Here is a 19051-nt window from a genome sequence, read left to right as displayed (position 1 = left end):
AAAAGTCAACAAAAAAATAAATAAATGGATATCTATTTTTGACGCGTTTTAACAAAGAAGAACCTTTTCCGTCTGTTCTCGCATCAGCCCGGACTTGTTTCGGTGCACCGGTGCTCTGTGTATTCATACCGATGAGAAACAGGCTGAGACAGAGACAAGGCAAACCTCGGTCGTTGAAATGTAAGTTCGATGACATTTTAAAAAATATTATTTGCTGCATATCCGTTAAAAGCATGCAATATGCATAACACCAACGAAACCCGAACACGTCCAGTGCAATACGCTAGTTTACCAGACAGATAACGAGAAAAATATTACAATTCACCTTTAACGCGCATTTTAATTCAAAATAAATTCTCCCGGTTAATCATAAGTAATTAAATTAACTTTCTGAACTGCTGAATTTTTATTTCTTTAATTTTACCTCCTAAAGATTTGATCTATTTTAGGGTTTAGCAACTCTTTACTACTGCAACTCAAAGGCTGTATTTGTAACCTGTAATTTCAACGTGTACTTGTACATTTACTATATCAATCAAATCAAAAAATATACGTAGTACGTTGAAAAAACTTTTTTTTTTGTATGTGTGAATGTTTTATTGTTCTGCTTGTCGTGTAAGTAATATATTGCCACTGTAGTTGGAAGCTCGCTCCTGCTAGTGCTAAAGGTTTGTTTCCACTCTAACAGAAGATGGCGCTGCGAGCCTGTGGCTTCATTGTGTTTCGACGTCTTGCAAATTGCGTTCCTCCACCAGACAACATCGAGTACCTCCTCTTGCAGACCTCATATGGACAGCACCACTGGACTCCACCTAAAGGTGAAGAAGAATAACACAACATGCTTTATTCCTCGTCAGTTGCACTATTAGTGTGGTACTAGTATTTTTAAGTTATTAAGTTTTTCTCAACTTTTGCACAAACACTGTATAGTACTTAGAAAAAGTGACTTACAGGTGACAATACAAGATCTTAATATTTATGCATGAAATTGATAGTTTTCCCTTAAATTATCCCAAATTCCCCATTCATTCCCATAATTCAAAGTTTTCATTTTGAAACATTTGCTAAAATTCACAGTTTAAAATAATGTGTACACCATCAGGCCATGTGGACCCAGGTGAGGATGACCTCACCACCGCTCTTAGAGAGACCAAGGAAGAAGCGGGCCTTGCCTCAGAGGACCTTCAGGTAATCGAGGGCTTCCTGAAGGAGCTGCACTACGAGGTAAGAGGTCGACCCAAGGAGGTGCTGTACTGGCTGGCCGAGCTCAGAGACCCGGGGATGGAGGTCACTTTGTCCAGTGAGCACCAGAACTATCGCTGGGCCCGGTTGGAGGATGCCTGCACTCTGGCCCAGCACAAAGAAATGCAGGACACTCTGAGAGCAGCACACAGATACTTGGAGGCTCAACAGGACAAGCAGTGACACACGGGAAATTCTAATTTGCAATGTCAAAGTAACTCTACTTAATCAAATGGGTTTGGTAAATACAAGGTGTTCTTCAGTTTACAAAAACATAATTAGAGTGATTTTTTTTTTTTAACGATTCAAGGCCATAGAAATAATAGAATCAAATGAAAAACATTTGATATGGTGGTAACTGAGTGTACCTTCTTGTGCCGCGTGATGGCACATGGCAAAGTATGTGTGTTTGGACCATCATAATCGAGGACACCTGTGTGAGTTTTAAGATTCAAAATTAATGATGCATTTTACACTTATATGATAGAGCTCAACAAACTATTAGTGCAATTCTATAAATTTCAAATGCAACAAAATCATTACCTTTTATTGTGATTGATTATTGCACCAATAGTCACTGCCATGACTGTTGTGGTTGATCACCTAAGTGTAATTCACATGAATAATACATTTTAAAAAACGATCATGAGAAATTCAAGGTGAATGTAAACAACAAAGATGGCTGATCCGATAAATTGTTTGTTGTTCTGGTTAATGGAGCTGCTACAAATTGTTATGTGAAGTTACTTGTTACAAACAACTATATGTAATAGTAATTAAAGAGATAAATATTATGTAAATAATTGTGTAAATTATGTTTTGCCATTCACAGATTGTGTCGCCATTGTCAAGTGACACCATCACAGTTATATTCAACTTCCTCACAAAGTAAAACTATTATGTATGACTATATACAAACAGCGTTCAACAGCATACTGTTTTATTGATGAATTCCAAATGTTACCACACCAACTGTGCCTCATTTTGCAAGTCAACCCCCTCAGAAACCAGCAACTCGTGTAGTGTATTTTATATGACTGGCGGACTTAAAGCAAAACTATATGGTCACAAACAAAACATTGGCATTTTGTTTACAATGACATCTTTTATCAGTGGCACTTGTAACCTCAATAACAATAACACACTAGTGGACAAAATAAAGGAAAAAAAGCCAAACACATACAGCATTTAACATCAATAGGTTTGGACACACTCAAAAGATGCAATCCCGAAGGTGTGTGTGAGACCAGGTGACGTCCTCATGAGTATGTCATATAGTGTCATCTGGGAAAGGAATCATACATAAATGAAATGATGAACTTATCTTGTGTGAAAGAGGAGTTTGGGATTCATTCAATTATCCATCAGTACAAAAACGAAGCGGATAATGAAGTAAAGCAGTGGTGGACTGACTGATTGATGTGGTGTCATATACTGAAGACTAATTAGCACTGCTGACTCATTTTGGTGAAATTTGGAGAAATGGTCGTTTTCCTGAAACCACTCACTTATATGGCTATTACACTAAAAAGAGAATTGTTGAACCAATTTAAGATTATAAATTGAATTGTTGATCAACTTAAAAAATTGCTTCAATTGGTAACACACAAAATCCGAATTAAGTTAATCCAAAGTGAATATATTAAGTTTATTTAATTATGAGTTCATTAAACTTAATATATTCACTTTAACTTAATTCAATTGTGTGTTACCTATTGAAGCATTTTTTTTTAAATTCAATTTGTAATCTTAAATTGGTTTAACAATTCTCTTTTTAAAGTGTAGTAAAGAAAAACTACTATGAGGCAGTTAGCTTTTCACTGCTTTAAGAGAATGTCAATCAGCCAAGTCCAATTGGCCACTTAACTTTCATATCATCCTCATTGTTGCTCAAGTCATTTCAAAACAGAAACCGACTGTGCAAGTGATGGGAGGGTAGCTTCACGTTCAACAGATGCACGGAATATATGAAATGTTCTCATCATGAAAGAAAAAAATATCACATCAGGGAGATTACACAACAGAATGTCAGGAAAGTATCGCTCCACTTCACGTTGTCACGATATCAGTTCCATTCATGATCCACTTTAGAGCTTTATTTCCTCTTTTTGTCTCAGTGAGTTTCCGTAGCATAGGGAGAAACGTTCCACTCCTTTGGTTTCACATTCAAATCAATTTGCGTCTCTTTAAACAGCGCGGAAATCTGCTGTTCCACTTTAAAAAAAAAAAAAGAAAAGAAAAAGGATTAGGCTGTACTTCAATTCCTTGGCATAAAATCCAGCCATAGTTGCCCAATGCCTCTGAACACATCTTCAAATGTTCTCCACTGCAAACGCACAAAAAGTCATGAGAGCAAACCCAAATCAAAAGATGCAAGTCTGCACCAGCTCCGCAGAGGCATGCACAAACCCCCGACAGCGTCCAATTGGATACAGCCCTGTCAACTAATTGCACACGTCAAACATTGTCGTTTTCATTCAAATGCAAAAGATGCATTTTCAACTACTGTGCTGATTGACAGATGAAAACCTCGACTGTGTTGTCAATGAAATGGCATCTCAGCAAAAGTGTAACATTTTCACATCCGTAATACCATCATGTGAACAGCCTCAGGAGGAAAAACATCCTCTGCTTGTGTGCATTTTGCTGATTTGGGGGCAAATGGAACTTTTAATCAGGACCAACATCAACATTTGTAAACACTCCTGTTGTGTGATTACCATTCGCACTCTGAAAACAAAGAAAACGAGGTGACCATCGTCCCTTGTTGCTTTTTCCTCTTCTCAGAGAAAGTCTATAGATGCCCTGAGGTTTAAGAGGCAGAGAGATGTGCCGAGAAAGTCTTCAGCTTGCTCACCCCCCTTTATTGAGGGATCGGTGGTGATGGACGCACGCTGCTGTGGGCAGGGCACAGCAGGGCTTTGTGTCAACACAGTTTTGCTGATTGCATCGAAAAGGCAGACGTGAGCAAGAATACTGCCATGAGACACCTTGCCCGGTCGGCCTCGTCAGTTTGCCACAATCTCAAGTTCTTGAAAAATCAACACACGCTTAAGAGGGCATACAAATAAAAGTGACAAGAGGCATGTGGGATGGCGTTTAACGCAAAAGCAGACAGACAACCAACAGTGGGGCTGGTGAGAATGCGACCAGGCCATTGTTTTCATCATTTATCAAATACTAAGATTGACTAATTGGCAGACAAGACATTACTTTGAAGAAATAAATGTTAATCATAACTTTAATAATTGTCCAACTGACCACGCTCAGTCTAAACTGCAAAATGTGATGAAGCACGGTCTAAAAAAATATTTTCTTTTGAAAGACAATAATACTCATTTGACACCATTTTGCAGTACAATAGGAGGGTGTCGCAAAATTCACTATGCATGCGTTTTCGAACCCCCCCCCCCCCCATTTCCCAAAACAAAACAAAAGACACAACAAAAAATACACAATAAATTCTGTAGTGTAAATTTGACTCTATTTAGAGTGGGACCAAAGTTTTAGAGTAATATTTACACCCGGAAGAGAGTAAAATAAAGAAAATAAAAGTTACTCAAGGGTTGATGAACAAACTAACGACCTTCAGTTTGGGAGAGAGCCGATCTACTCTTGTGTCAGCTGGAATCTTCCTAACTCTAAGAGTCTCGTCTTGGAGATAAGCAAACAGGAGGAGGGGCATAGCTCAGGTGATAGTGTGACATTCAGTTTGTTCCTCAACCCTTGAGTGGCTTTTATTTTTTCAATTCTTTATTTTACTCTCTTTCAAGTGTAAATATTAGCCTACTCTAAAACTGAGTCTATTTGGTCCCACTCTAAAATAGAGTCAATTTTCTTCTAAATAGTCAAATTTACTCTACAGAATTTATTGTGTACCTGAAACAAAATAAAAAATGAAAGTGTATGACTTTTGGGTCACCCTGGATTGTAACGCTTTTACTTGTAGTGCAGTTGTACAGCACAATAAACAACATTTGCTAAACTATCAGTGTCAGTCAGTCAAACTGAGCCTTATTGTCTTATTTCAAGGGCAGAATCTTAAGCAAGTGTACCTAATGAAGTGGTCAGTGAGTACATATTGTCATATCAGCTGCTTCTCCCGAATGATTTCTTCAAACAAAAGTCATTTAACATTTTCGAGTTTAATGATTAGGACGTATTCTCAATTGCGCTCAATGACAACATAACAGAAAAACCCCCCACTACTCGGTACTCTGGGTGTGTTCAAGCAACGCTGAATTGTTTCCGCAATACATTTGTATCAGACTGAGTGCAAGCTGTAATTAAGGCAAACGGTGACTCAACAAACTTTTTTGTGAAATCTTACGTAGAAAGTACTGTAGATAGATTATTTTACTAACTGTTTAATAGATGATGAAAAGGTTTTGGCAGTTGACGTTTGACCCCACTGTACACACACACACGTGCACATACACTCACTCACGCATGCACACAAAATGAGGCAGGGGATGCGGGGAGTTGGCAAGGAGCAGAAACCATCCAGATCATCATGACTCTTCGTTGCCAGAGTCATCCTGGTTGTCGTAACATCTGTTGGACGTCCCGCCGTCCTCCACGGCACCGACCGCGCCGGCTTCGCCTATTGACTCCATCTCACTTTCCTCGTCGTCCTCGTCGTCCTCTTCCATGTCGTCGTCATAAAGGTCGTCGTACAGAAGGTCTGAGCTACTGTCCTGGGAGGGAACCCTGGTCTGGACGCAGTACTCCGCCAGTGTGGTTGGCACCTTGACGCCATCTCGCTCGGCATCCGCCGCTGTGGACATCACCTGTTTTCTGTGATTGAATGAAAAGCAAATCACTGTCAGGGTATCTGCGATTATATTATAAATAGGGCCCGACTGATTAATCGGCTGATTACTGCCCGTCAAATATGAGCAAAAATCTTTGACAATTAATTTGTTAATTTCTGCCATTATTTTTTACACATACACCATTCTATCACTATACCATAACCTTATATTCCTAAATACTGAAATGTGTATTTTTTTTCTACCAAGCCATGCAAGTTGTGCAAAGAATTAACTGACGCTGGATATCACTATTTTACACATAAGTCAGTTTGTAAAAACAAAACTGTGCGACATGAATAAAACAAATGTGTAAAAAAAATAAAATAAAAACAGTGTAACATAAATAAAACAAATGTGTTAATTATGACACACATTTAACTATTGGTAATACTAACATACATGAGAAGGGTTATTATAACTTAAATGATTTGTGCCACACAACCGAAAAGGAAAGTTTTTTAGTTTTTTTTAAACCAATGTTTACAGTTGACCCCCGCTACTCGCAGCAAATAGCAACCAGGCTGGAACGCAAATAGTGAAATTCTGTATATAACATGGTGTGTGTGTGTGTGTGGGGGGGGGGGGGGTAGGCATTATATATTTTTTATGAATTAATTATCTGATTAATCGGTAATCTGTATTTTTTTGTGTGCCAAAAATCATCATCATCATCATGATCTGCCTCAAAAAAATCCGTATCCATATAATTCTAAAAGTATTGTTTTTGTTGTTTAGTTCTAATGTCTTATCATTGGCAATGTTAAAACATTTGCAAGTCACATCAAATTTTAGAACTAAAATACAATTCATTTATCTAGCTGCTGTTATCCTACGACGGCGTATTGGGGCCACATATAAATATATATTTTTTAGAGGGTGGGGGCAATATTCAGTGGGGAAAAAACTCGCAAATTTGACACTTTATAAAGTCACAAATTTGCCATCATATAAAGTCACAAATTTGACACTTAAAAAACTCAAATTTGCGATTTTATAAAGTGGCAAATTTGCAAGTTTATAAAAAAAACTTCAGAGAAATACACGTAGCGTGGCTGTATTCTAATGTAAGGATTCGTTGGTGGTTAATGGACACGGTTTTAAAAATGAAAAGGAAGGATCATTCATAATTTAAACTTTCTGATCCCCTATCAGCTGACTAACACTAACCAATCAGAAGCTAGCATACTTTAGGTAAATGCAAGTGAATGACAAGAGAGCGGCAGATTCAACATCAACAAAATGTATGAATGTGTAAATAATAAACTGGAAACATAAATGTTTCTGAGGGTTTTTTTCTTGCAAATGTGCCACTTTATAAAGTCGCAAATGTATGATTTTTTTTCCTAGTAACTTTATAAAGTGGCAAATTTGCAAGTTTTTTTCTCTGAATATTGCCCCCGCCCTCTAAAAAAAATATAGATTTATAGGTGGCCCTAATACGCCGTCGTAGGTTATTCACCTTTTCAAACTGAATTTTAAGAACACTCCACTAACACGACTAAAGAAACTACATGCATGCAGACTAAGTACTTACCCTGCGTGGTTTTCTGAAAATGTCTTTTGAATACCATTTAATCACCATTTACCATTAACTTATATATAGAAACAAACTGGGATATCCCAGTATCTAAGAGTAAACACACAGTGTACAACAGTACAGATTTACCATACATCCATTTCCTAACGCTTATGTTCCAGGTCGGGGGTGAGTAAGGAGTTTATGCTAGCTGACTGGCCGAGAGATGGGGTATACCCTAGACTGGTTGCCAGTCAATTGCAGAGCTCATATAGACAAAAAACATTCATACTCACACTCGGTAGTATCTGGAGAAAACCCACACAACCATGAGGAGAAGCAACACAAGCGTCCATAGATTTACTGTCCACTGTCTAAAGTCAATATTTCATGTGATTTATCAATGCCTTCATCCTCTTGTGCATGGAATTCACCAGAGTTGCACAGGTTATTACTGGAATCACTTTCCACCCCTCCATGGTGACATCATGGTGGTGGAGTCAAGACACCTTCCGACAGGTGCTCAATGTGGTTCAGGTCTCAAGACAGATACATGGCCACTCCATGAAACTTCACCCTCTTCGAGGTGTGTTTGGAGTGCTTATCATGCTGGAACATTGCCATTCCAAAGACAGAGGATCGTGCTCCGATTCAAAATGTCACAGTAGATGTTGGAATTCATACTGCGGCACTCGTACCCTTGCAACACCATGATGCTACCACCACCCTGCGTGACTGCAATCGGGCACAATTATCTGGGTGCTCCTCACCAGGGCGGTGCCACACATGCTGGATACCGTCTGAGCCACACAAGTTTTATCTAAGTCTTATCAGACCGCACAGGAATGACACAGCTTCATTAATTCACTGGGGGGGGGTCGGCAACCGGTGGCTTTTTCATTCTAAAGACAAACAAATAATGAGTTGTGAATGTGAATGGTTATCTGGCTGGTGACTATTCCAAGTTTACCCTACCCAAAGTCAGCTGGTATAGGCTTCAACTCACTCGTGACTCCATTGAGGAGAAGCAATATAGAAAATGGATGGATGGATGGATAAATAGAACTCATAGGTTCTTAACCTGGGTTCGATCGAACCTCAGGGGTTCGGTGAGTCAGTCTCAGGGGTTCGGTGGAGTCAATTTACCCTATGCTGGAGAAATGCTTATACGCATGTAATTTCACAAGTGCATAACTGCTCTGTATAAAATTTACTTTAGAAGGTAATAAAAAAAAAAACAGTACTATATTTTGGAACTACACGCCTGCATCCAAACCAGTGCCAAGGAAAGTACTATCCAAAACCTAGAACCACAATACTTGGTAGCCTAAGGCCACTAAATCGATTGCCTGGTAATCACTTACCTAAGCCTCAGAAAGTAAAATATGCAACATCAATTTGTCACAAATCTTGAACTTATTACAAGCTTCATACATTTTATATAGACAACCCTACACCGCAGATCCTAACACCCAATTCACACTGACTGCGGAACTAACGCGGCGCGTTTTCCATACGGCTGCCGCAAGGAATAGAAAGCATTTGAATCTGTGTGTCAATTCTCACCAGCTGCAGTGCGTATGCGATGCGGTGCTGATGAAGGTTTCCGCAAGCGTTCTATTTTTTCCGGACGCCGCGTGCGGATTTTCATGAAGCTGAAGAAATTACACGAGCCGGACAGAAAGTCAAGCATCTGCATAAAGGTAGATCCGGTATATTTCAAAATAAAACCTTTTTTGGGGAGAGGGAAGCTAGCTAACTACATTGTATGAAATGAGTCGGACATTTAAGACAAAAAAATGAACTCAGAATAAATTAAACATGACCAAATAACACTATATAAACACAAAACGTACTTACCCATGGTAGAAGTCCCATAAATAATGTCCAAAAGCATATCGACGTGACAATAGGCAAGTGTGGCTATTGTTTACCACGCGGTGTGAATTGCAGTTCGTGCGGATGCCGTACGGAAAAGGCGCCGTGTGGGTTCCGCAGTCAGTGTGAATTGGGCGTGAGTGTATGCTGGAACAGGGCTGAATTATATACATGCAACATTACCTGATAATCTCTGCATACTCTTTGTCCTTGCCTTTGCTGTCCCTCCATCTGCGAAACATGACCGAGGCGTCCACATTCGCAGGGGAAAAGGTATTTGGCTCATTGAGTAGAGAGATGACGCTAAGCAGGATGGTTCTGTTAAAAAACAAAAAAAACATGTAAACATAAGCACAGAATACAGAATTACATTTTGGCATTGAAGAACGCATCCAATACAAGCTGAAGAACACATTCAGCCATTTTGAATGTTCAGGGCAAAATGCAGCCTTTTGATTAGAAAAAGTACTTGTGAACAGACAAGAAACAACTCTACTGACCCAGGATCAGTGCTGCCCTGCCTAAATTTTTCATTTTTCATGACAGGGTTTTTTTTTCAAGGTTCCATACATTTGCTTAAACTAGTCCGGCTGGTCTTGGATGCCATCAATAAGGAAGAGACGACTCGTGCTTGATGTTTATCTTATTTGTTTGTATTAATAATCATCATCATCATCACCATTCTTCCCAATTCCGACTCACTGTCTGAACATTACTCGATTGTCTTGAGTATCTTGACCATGTCTACGTGCCTAAATGCACTAACCTCCAACCATGTGATCAACAGGTTTACCTAAAAGAAAGCCGCACACTGACCGATGCAGATAAAGTAGATCAGGGTTCACCAACGTGGTGCCCGTAGAGGACCGCATGAGTCATCCGCGGGTCTGTTCTAAAAATAGCCCACTAGTAATGGGACATTATTTTCTTGGAATGTTGTAAAAGTGATCTAAAGAAAACTCCTGCAGCTCCTTAAACGTTGCGTCTGCCTTTTGGCAGCCGCCAATTTTAGAGGGATGTCCAGTTCTTGGTAACGTCACTTTTTGTGCCATATTATAGCTGTCTAATCATATTATATTAAGGAAGGAAATTATTTTGAACAATGCGATCCCTCTGATGCTGTGAAAGTTGTCAACAGGCCATGGCTTGTGCTACAAGATGTAACTACAAAAATGTCACAAAAAGCCTTCTAGAACATATGAACAGTATTTGAGGTTAATAAATGATTTAAAATTGTAGTGGTTATTGGTCATATTAATCATGGATTTTTTTTATGGAATACATTTTTGAAATAATTTATCAAAGTTTACCAAAGAAATCAAGCTAATGATGCTTTGCTTATATAAGAGCAGCTGCTTGCTGTTGCAATATGCTGCGATTTACATATGATCCGACAAAAAAATATATATATCAAAAAGCCTTCCCAAAAACAAGAAAATGTCTACCTGACATTCTGTGTTGGATTCCATCTTTCTGATGGCAGCTCCCCGCTCTGTGGATCATCAACTGGAGGGTGCAGGATGGAGATACACACATCGCCATTCTGAGGCAAAACACAGCAGGCAACAAATTATCACATTGTGAGGGCCAGCTTAATGACACAATGCGTAATTATTAGGGGTGGGAATCTTTGACTCACGATTCGATTCGATTCTGAATCGATTTTCGATTTTAAATGATTTTTGATTCAAAATGATTTGATTGACAATGAGTTCTGCTTCAATTTATAGATATGCAAAGAATCGTCATGGTATACTTCAGTCTGACTCGCTAATGGTAATTAGCGCACTACTCGCGGCACTTTAATCACTCAAAAGAACGGCTATTCATACAAAATGCTTCAGGAATCCATACAGAGAAGCTTCTTAACATTACTCACCGGCATATGCTCTTTCTACGCTGCAAAAAAACCAACTTTTATTGGCATAATTTGATCGTAACTTTTTCTTTCTACTCTCTTTTGTGGCTACAACTTAACTGTGTATCGGAACCACACTGCCCCTAATGGCCAAATCGGGTACAACATAAACAGTGCTCCTAATAAAAGGCACACACAAACAAGGCAAGAAATTGGGACATTTAAAATCGATTCTAAATCGTACTAAATGAGCATCGCGATTCTTATGAGAATTGATTTTTTGGCACACCCCTCGTAATTATACAGTCTAAAAGCTCTAAGAAAAATACCTCATAGATGTTGGGGTGCCACATCTTGGTGATGAAACGGAAGGTTGGCGGTAAATACGGGTAGTCCACTGGGAACTTGATGTGAGCCTGGAGGAGGGAACATACAGTCAGTTTGACGTTTCCTGCACAATTTTATTGAAATTTAATTATCTCTGTCTGACAAGTATTTTACCACAAAATTCGGTCGACTAAAAAAAATTACAAAAAAAAAAGTTTTTGCACAAAGCCGTCTATGAACATGAGCTAAAACAAAATGTGTCAAAACTGATACCAATGGCAGACAAAAGAGCATGATGCATTCCTTTTGTATCAACAAGTCAGGTCTCTGCAGTAGAGCTAAACGCACTACTCTCCTGAAGTGCTAGCACAAACCTGTTGTGACAAGAACACGCACTAGGCACCTGGAAAGTTGAAAATGAGGCCGTGTTTAATCTTGTGTTTGTTAGCACAGACAAACGGCCAACCCGCCCTGAGTGTGCCACACTTCTTGTTTCTTGTCCAGTGGAGACGACGCTAATGACTTGATGATGAGCCCTAATGTTCTTACTGTCAGTCTTCTCTGGATTTATATAATTTAAATTGGGCTTTGCCGGCCTATTTTAATAAGAACTACTTGTCTGTTTGGGAAAGCTGAAGCCATTTAGAAAAAAAAAAATTACATAAAAAAAATAGTGACAAGAGTAGACAACATCCACTCTGTTTTATTGAAACATTCCAGAATGGCTAAAAACATGATCCTTACAGCATTAAGTTCTGATAAAGGGCACATATTTGATCGCCCAGCAAAGTTGTTGACGCGCGTCTTTGGGTTTTGTCTATTTGCTACCATCATGTGTGGAAATTATCTTATTGTCTTTATGGCCACTCGCCTTTTTCCCCCTGCGCTCCTCCAAGTAGATGCCGCTCTAGTTGTAAAGGCAGAGCGCTGCCAACGGTTGTCATGGTGGCCAAAGGGGGGGGGACTGGCCATTGGCCCAGCAGTACATGAGGCAGGATATACAGTGGCTCGCTAATGACCGATGGGATATTTTGACAGTAAGCCAACATACATGTTATAAAACACCTGGGAATTAGTTTCAATTGTGGAAAAAATGCACAACATGTTGTTTTAAATGACTAATTTTGAACCCGTGGGCAGTATTTTTATTTTGAAATGGCTTGGTCAGAACAAATCAAAAAGCCCAAAACAATTCACAATACCGCCTAGCGGCAAGGCTGAATAACACAAGAAAGATGTGCCTTGTTAATCTTATTCTGTTTGAAAGTGCTTCTTATACTGAACTAAAAAATTAATGAAACACTTGATTTTGCTCCTATTTTTCACTCATCTGGAACTTTTTCTACATAGACAAAAGGCCATTCATTCAAATATTGTTCACAAGTCTAAATCTGTGTTAGTGAGCATTTATACTGTGTCCAGATCAGAGCTGGCAAATTAATTAATTCATCGACAAGTAATCGACTATCAAATTAATCGCATATCAACAGCAATTGTTCACTGAAGACTATCTTGACTATGATTATCTCTTGTTTTTAATCAAAATAAGACATTTGCAATCTGTTTTTTTGGGGGGGGGGGGGGCAATGACCGAAGCGGTAACCGTATATCAACCCCCCCTCCCCCCCCTTTTTTTATGGGACAGTAACATGAAAAGTTGACTTTTTGGAACTTTTAGCCATGTTAAAATGCTAATTCCTCACCAAAAACATCACCGCAGTAGTGTTTTCCTCCATTCGGCCCTCTATGAAAAATTCTAGGTAATTCTGCTCTCCAAGCACCAGCCCCTCCCAACCTGAAAAAACGAGCAGGTGCTCACTGTATGACGTAATTAGGTGCGGCCCCACCCCCGGCACAGCCTCTGCGGACTAAACGCACGCCCACTTTATCTGAGACCTCCGCGCTCACAGGATAGTCATAAAAGTAGCCTTTATCAGTAGGGCTGGGCGATATGGCCCAAAAATTAAATCTTAAAAAAATGTTCCCAGTCTTTCAGGACAATTACGATTTTAATCGATTTTAATCTAATAAACCCAGCAAACGTTTATTTAAAGGTCTGATTTATTCAAAAATAATTCCTGTGCAAAATCTTCAGACAACAATAATGTATGCTGATTCTAAATCAGTTTTAACATAAACTTAACATTCATAGTAGCAAAATTACAACTCACAATAACATCTGGATCTAACAGAACATAAGCGCAACAGCTTTTAGTAATCCAGAAGACAAAATTTGATTTCATGATTTAGCAAATTTTGAACGATTTAATTTTCAAAATGACGATTAATCGTATTAATTCAATTTATTGACCCAGCCCGATTGATCAGTAAAACATTCTGTCCAAATGAATTAAAAGCAAACAATTATCCTTCTCATTTTCAATGCCAAAGTGCAATGACAATCGGCTGTCTTAAAATCTCAGAAAGTCCCTGGTTCGTATCCCGCTCAGGGGTTTTTCTTTTCCTTCTTTTTTTTCATTTTTCCTCTCCCTTCTCCCCTCCTCCTTCACTAACATTTCTTGCGGCAAGGAGCCGTTTTGTTTCAAATGTTTATTGACGAATTGAACATACATCCAATTTCCAGATGTAAAGAAGACGCGGTTGTACTACAACGGCTGGCGAGTTTTGTGTGGCCACTTAGTGCTTGAACGCAGCGCTCCAGAGTTTTGTGGGCGGTGCACGCATCAGCCGGCTCTGACGAGAGGAGCGCGTCAACCACACTGGGAGAGGCGGGATTTTACTGAACCGGGCATTTTACTTTTGCGTTACCTAATATTTCATTTTAAAAAATTACATTGCCATGGTGTCAAAGGTAAGATTGAATCATTATATGCCTATAGTTAACTGTGGAAGAGTTTAAAATACCAAGATATAATACCTTTAAATCATTATACGAATATGAAGTACTAAATGAACACCAATCACTGGTTAATAAACAGTAATCAGGGAAAAAATGCTTTTGTAATACACTTAAAATGCTAAATTAAAATGAATCCAATTAGTCGATTGAATAATAGATTAATCGATTCTAAAAATATTCGATTGTGACAGCACTAGTCCAGATAATTATCCCACCTCGCAGATGTTGCATATCAAGCTGCTGGTTAGACAGCATGATTATTGCACAGATGTTCTTTAGGCCAGTGGTCCTCAACCCTGGTCCTCGGGGACCGGTATCCAACCTGTTTTCCATGTCTCCCGCAGCCAACACAGGTGATTCATATCATCAGCTAATTAGCAAGCTCTGGAGAAGCCTGATAACGATTCCCACCTGTGTTGGCTGTAGGAGACATGGAAAACAGGCTGGATACCGGTCCCCGAGGACCAGGGTTGAGGACCACTGCTTTAGGCTGTCTCCAACAATGACTAAGATTAAGAAAAGACAACAACATGTGCAATCTGGATCACATATGGGGCTAATAATGGTCTGAAAGTTGACTTATCCTATATAAAGTGGAACCTCGGAGTTTGAAGGACTCGGAACGCATTCAAATCGGACTTCAACCAAAAAAATCTGAGTAAAAAAATGCCTCGGAGTTTGAACACCCAAGCAAAGCAATCTGCACTGCTCATTTCCAGTCAGATCCTGAATACTCCCCCCAGAGGTGCTACATACTTGCGAGTGCATTTTGATTTTTCCACGACAATTTTCTTGACCATGGGCCCAAAGAAAGACAACAGTGTCAGTGGCAGCAAAGAAAAACATACAATGCTACGAACCACAGTGGAATTAGGAAAGAGATTATCGCGCCGTTGTAACTACCGTGACTAGTTCTGTAAATACTTAGCTATTCAACAACGTGCCTGACATTAAACAACGCACGCAAAGATCGCTTAGTAGTCTAACAATATGCCCAATGTAAAATACACAAGGTATTTTTTTATTGTTATACTGTACTGGGTGTAAATGTAAAAAACATAAATAGAAATTAAAATGGGAATTTTTTATTTTTGGAGCTTGGGAACGGATTAATTGCATTTATATTATTTCCTATGGGAAAAAATGTTTTGGAGGTTGAACAATTTGGACTTTGAACACTTCACAGGAACGAATTATGTTCAAACTCCGAGGTACCACTGTATAGCCAATTTTGGAAAAATTGGATCACATTTGACATATACGAGAGCATTTGTTACTATTTAGATGTCATTTGGCAGAGGTTTTCATTAAAAAAAAAATAATGAAAAAACATTGTCAGTTTCCTACATTAATCAGCTTTGGCCAGCCCAACCATGTTGTGGTGACCCTGCCACTGGCACTGTATATGTTTAATTTCAAAACTTTAAATTTGACATTTTCTGGGCTTTATAGCTTGGTCAATCCATTCCTTAATCTGACATGCAACAAAATGTGTGCAGCACAAAATATCAATGACGATTATCAGTTCAAGTGGATTTCATTTTATTTATTCATAAAATTTGTACTGGTCTTGTCAGGCCAGCGTTAGTAAATTTCGGCAGTCACATAGTAGTTGGAGATAGAACCTTCATTGTAAACAAAAGGTGTTCTGTGAAAGAGTCAACGTTATTTATGATGTCACTGGGTGGATTGTCACCAAAACTAAATTACAACATCCCTACTGGAATTAGAAATGGAAAATATGGGTCATAATACCTGGCCAGGAGGATTTCCTTTTTTCTTGGTACCAACTACCTTGACTGGTCATCAGTCAATCGCAGGGCACCAGTATAAAACAAACAACATTTCACAAATCTTCAACTAACCAAACAAGCATTTTAATACGTTTTTTTGTTGTTGCAAATGTGGGAGGAAGCCCGAGTACATGGAGAAAACCCATATAGGCACAGGGGGTACATGCAAACTCCACACAGAAAGGAGTCAAGAATAAATCCCCAAAACTCAGGACTGTGATGCAGACTAGTCCATATCAGTGTGAACAAATGTTTCCTACCTTAAAGTAGCCTCCTTCATAAAGGGTGTTCGGGGGCCCAAAGATGGCCACTTCCCAGTTGTAAAGATCCGACTCCTGAACCAAAGTGATGCGGAAGCCCTCCACCGGCTGCTCCTGTAAGGACTTCAACTCCATCATCAGAGCCTTCTGAGAACTAGGGGTTGCCTGGTGGGCCATGTTGATCCCACTTCTGACACCAGCGAGGAAAATGTGGAGAAAAACAAAACACGATGGGCTTACATTAAGGCCATGCTACATTTCGGGATTATTTTTGACATTGTTGTACAGCAGTGATTCCCAACCGTGTACCGTGAGATATGATCTGACTATTTGATTTGATAATTAATACCTACAAATAATCTGTCTTTCTACACCGGATCATAACACATACTTTTTGTTTGGGGGTGTTGCTGTGACATGTTATATAGCATGCTGGTGGAAAATAAATACCTGGTGGCAAAATAAGCAAATATTGCACACAACGTACAATATCGTGTACTCAATCAAACTATCCAATGTCTTTGGTTTGGTTCCCTGAGGCAAGTAAAAAAGTCAAATAAAGAAAAGAAGTGTTTACCTTTGTCCTTGCAATGTAATATGTGATCGTTTCTCGTTTGGTTACAGGAGGGAACTGGAGAACAAAGTCATTGATAGTGCTTGGCCGAAGTGACACACAGTGGTGACATGGGCCGTGGAGGTTCTTCTCCTGCTTATGGCTGGCTGATCCTCGTGCTGTGCTGCCGAAATTCTTTGTGTTGCCACTGTTGACAGTCTACATGGAGCTAGTTTCTGTGGAAGTCAGCGTCTCCCGCGGATCATTCTTAGGCTCAGAAAGGCAAAGTCGCACTCCGTGACATGTCCCCGCACCGCTGGTTCTGTTCGGACAGGCGCTCAGCTGATCCCAGCTTGTTTGTGTTTGTCTCTCTGCTCTCTGGCAGTCTCAACTTCTCCCCACGTCAGCTAAACCAGTTAGCGAGCAACTTCGGTCAAACGGGGCAGTTGTTTCTGCTCTCAACCGTCGCCTCCAACGGCGGTAGTGTTCAGGGCGACCGAATGCCAAGCTACGCGGTGGAAATGACAGCAGGTGAGAGAGTTACCCTCAAGACCAACTGAGGGTTTGATCGATTTTTATTTTCCTCTCAACGATGCTTCCGGTTACCATTGCGCGTGTCTGAGGTGCGTCATCGACGTCCGGAACGTGACTTGCGTGCGCGCACTCGATGCCGAACATGGTTCGTTTTACTGGGAGCAAACACTGTACCAGTGCTCTAAACTCGCTGTATGCCTATATAATTTAAGGACTTCGTTAAAATATATATATTTATTATTATTATTATTATTCCTTACCAATTTGCCAAATACATGTTTTGAAATTACCCTTCTATTGATTTTTGTTTTAATAGGGTTTTAATTTCACATGTTTCCCTCAAGGCAGCACAGTGGACAGGTTTGCCTTACAGTTCGGAGGTTCAGCATTTGAACCTCAGTTGTAACCTAATGTGAAGTTTCTTATGTAGCCGATGCTATTCCACATTCCCAAAATATGCACGTTTGCTTCATTGGCCACTCTTAATCACAGGTGTCAAATATACGGCCTGTGTCCAGATCTGAGCTACCATGCCTTTTTATTTAGCCAGATAAAGAAAATTATGTTCATCTACTTCCTTGCTTCGAAAAATCTGTACTAAAAATGCTTATAGTCTTCACTTTGAATAACGTTTCAAGCAAGCATATTGCTACCATTACCAATCCACAATTTAAAATGAACAATAGTACTATTTTCCCTGACCCCTGATTTCAAAACTAGCAGTCCATAAATTAGTTGTGTACTGTACACATAGTGTATTAGGCTATGCATTTATATGGTTTCACAGTCTTTTTCTTTCTTACTGAGAGAGCTCAGTATTGTTCATTCGGTAATCTTACCGATTCGACATGTCATCATCATTGCTCTCTCTCTCTCTTTTTTATTTTATTTTTATTTTTAGTATGTGTGTGAGTACGTGCGTGTGCGGGGGGGGGGGGGGGGGTGCATATGTGCGTGCGTGTGAGTATGTGCTCATTAATTCACCTAAAACCTATAAAAAAAATCCCATACCGTTCACCTAAACCGAATACTTCAGAATCCCGCTAGAGTCGTGAAGTTGTCAGGAAACCCGAGGAAGGATCAAAGAAAATAAAGAAAAGTGAAATCCAGCACCGACCAGACATCACCTACTACCCACCGGGTTACCAACCAGAATCTTTCACCAACCCCAGGTTTCACAGTCTTAACAGTAACTAAAATGTGGCACATGAGAAAAAAATGTTGGACACCCCTGCTCGAAATTGTCTGCAAGTATATGAATGCTTGTTTGTCTATTATTGCTGGCGAGACTGGCCCTAGGCATTCCCTTACAGCTGGGATAGGCAGCACACCCACAAACACAGATAAGGATAGAAAATGGATCGGATGGATAGTTTTAACAAGAAATTGAATTTGAAATCATAAGTCATTAAAAAT

The 19051-nt window shown here is 39.6% G+C and overlaps 2 protein-coding genes across 2 annotated transcripts; one reads left to right on the top strand and one right to left on the bottom strand.

Moving 5' to 3' along the window:
* Nucleotides 1-101: 101 nt before the first annotated feature.
* Nucleotides 102-2170, top strand: nudt2 (nudix (nucleoside diphosphate linked moiety X)-type motif 2). Its single transcript, XM_086086978.1, has 3 exons — nucleotides 102-180; nucleotides 689-818; nucleotides 1103-2170. The coding sequence occupies exons 2-3, from the start codon at nucleotides 692-694 to the stop codon at nucleotides 1423-1425; spliced, it is 450 nt and encodes a 149-aa protein (XP_085943104.1). The 5' UTR covers nucleotides 102-180; nucleotides 689-691; the 3' UTR covers nucleotides 1426-2170.
* Nucleotides 2166-17729, bottom strand: ube2r2 (ubiquitin-conjugating enzyme E2R 2). The gene is made up of 6 exons (XM_086086977.1): nucleotides 17126-17729; nucleotides 16549-16738; nucleotides 11638-11724; nucleotides 10896-10993; nucleotides 9634-9768; nucleotides 2166-6039 (listed from the first exon to the last, which is right to left on the bottom strand). Exons 2-6 carry the CDS (start codon nucleotides 16723-16725, stop codon nucleotides 5754-5756), a joined length of 783 nt encoding a protein of 260 aa, XP_085943103.1. The 5' UTR covers nucleotides 16726-16738; nucleotides 17126-17729; the 3' UTR covers nucleotides 2166-5753.
* Nucleotides 17730-19051: the final 1322 nt, after the last annotated feature.

This window comes from Leptonotus elevatus, chromosome 10 (genome assembly GCF_054856555.1).
Source record: "Leptonotus elevatus isolate MCC_2025b chromosome 10, RoL_Lele_1.0, whole genome shotgun sequence".
Taxonomy (NCBI): Eukaryota; Metazoa; Chordata; class Actinopteri; order Syngnathiformes; family Syngnathidae; genus Leptonotus; species Leptonotus elevatus.
Note: the sequence above shows the minus strand (reverse complement) of the source record. Positions and strands in the feature narration are given on the sequence as shown.

Bases quoted from the DNA above. Each gene is read 5' to 3' on its own strand.
- ube2r2 (XM_086086977.1), bottom strand. From the start codon at position 16,725: ATGGCCCACCAGGCAACCCCTAGTTCTCAGAAGGCTCTGATGATGGAG. The intron at 9,769-10,895 runs GTAGACATTTTC...GTTTTTTAACAG, and splicing joins AATCCAACACAGAATGTCAG to AACCATCCTGCTTAGCGTCA. The intron at 6,040-9,633 runs GTAATGTTGCAT...ATTCAATCACAG, and splicing joins GAGTATGCAGAGATTATCAG to AAAACAGGTGATGTCCACAG.
- nudt2 (XM_086086978.1), top strand. From the start codon at position 692: ATGGCGCTGCGAGCCTGTGGCTTCATTGTGTTTCGACGTCTTGCAAAT. The intron at 819-1,102 runs GTGAAGAAGAAT...GTACACCATCAG, and splicing joins CCACTGGACTCCACCTAAAG to GCCATGTGGACCCAGGTGAG.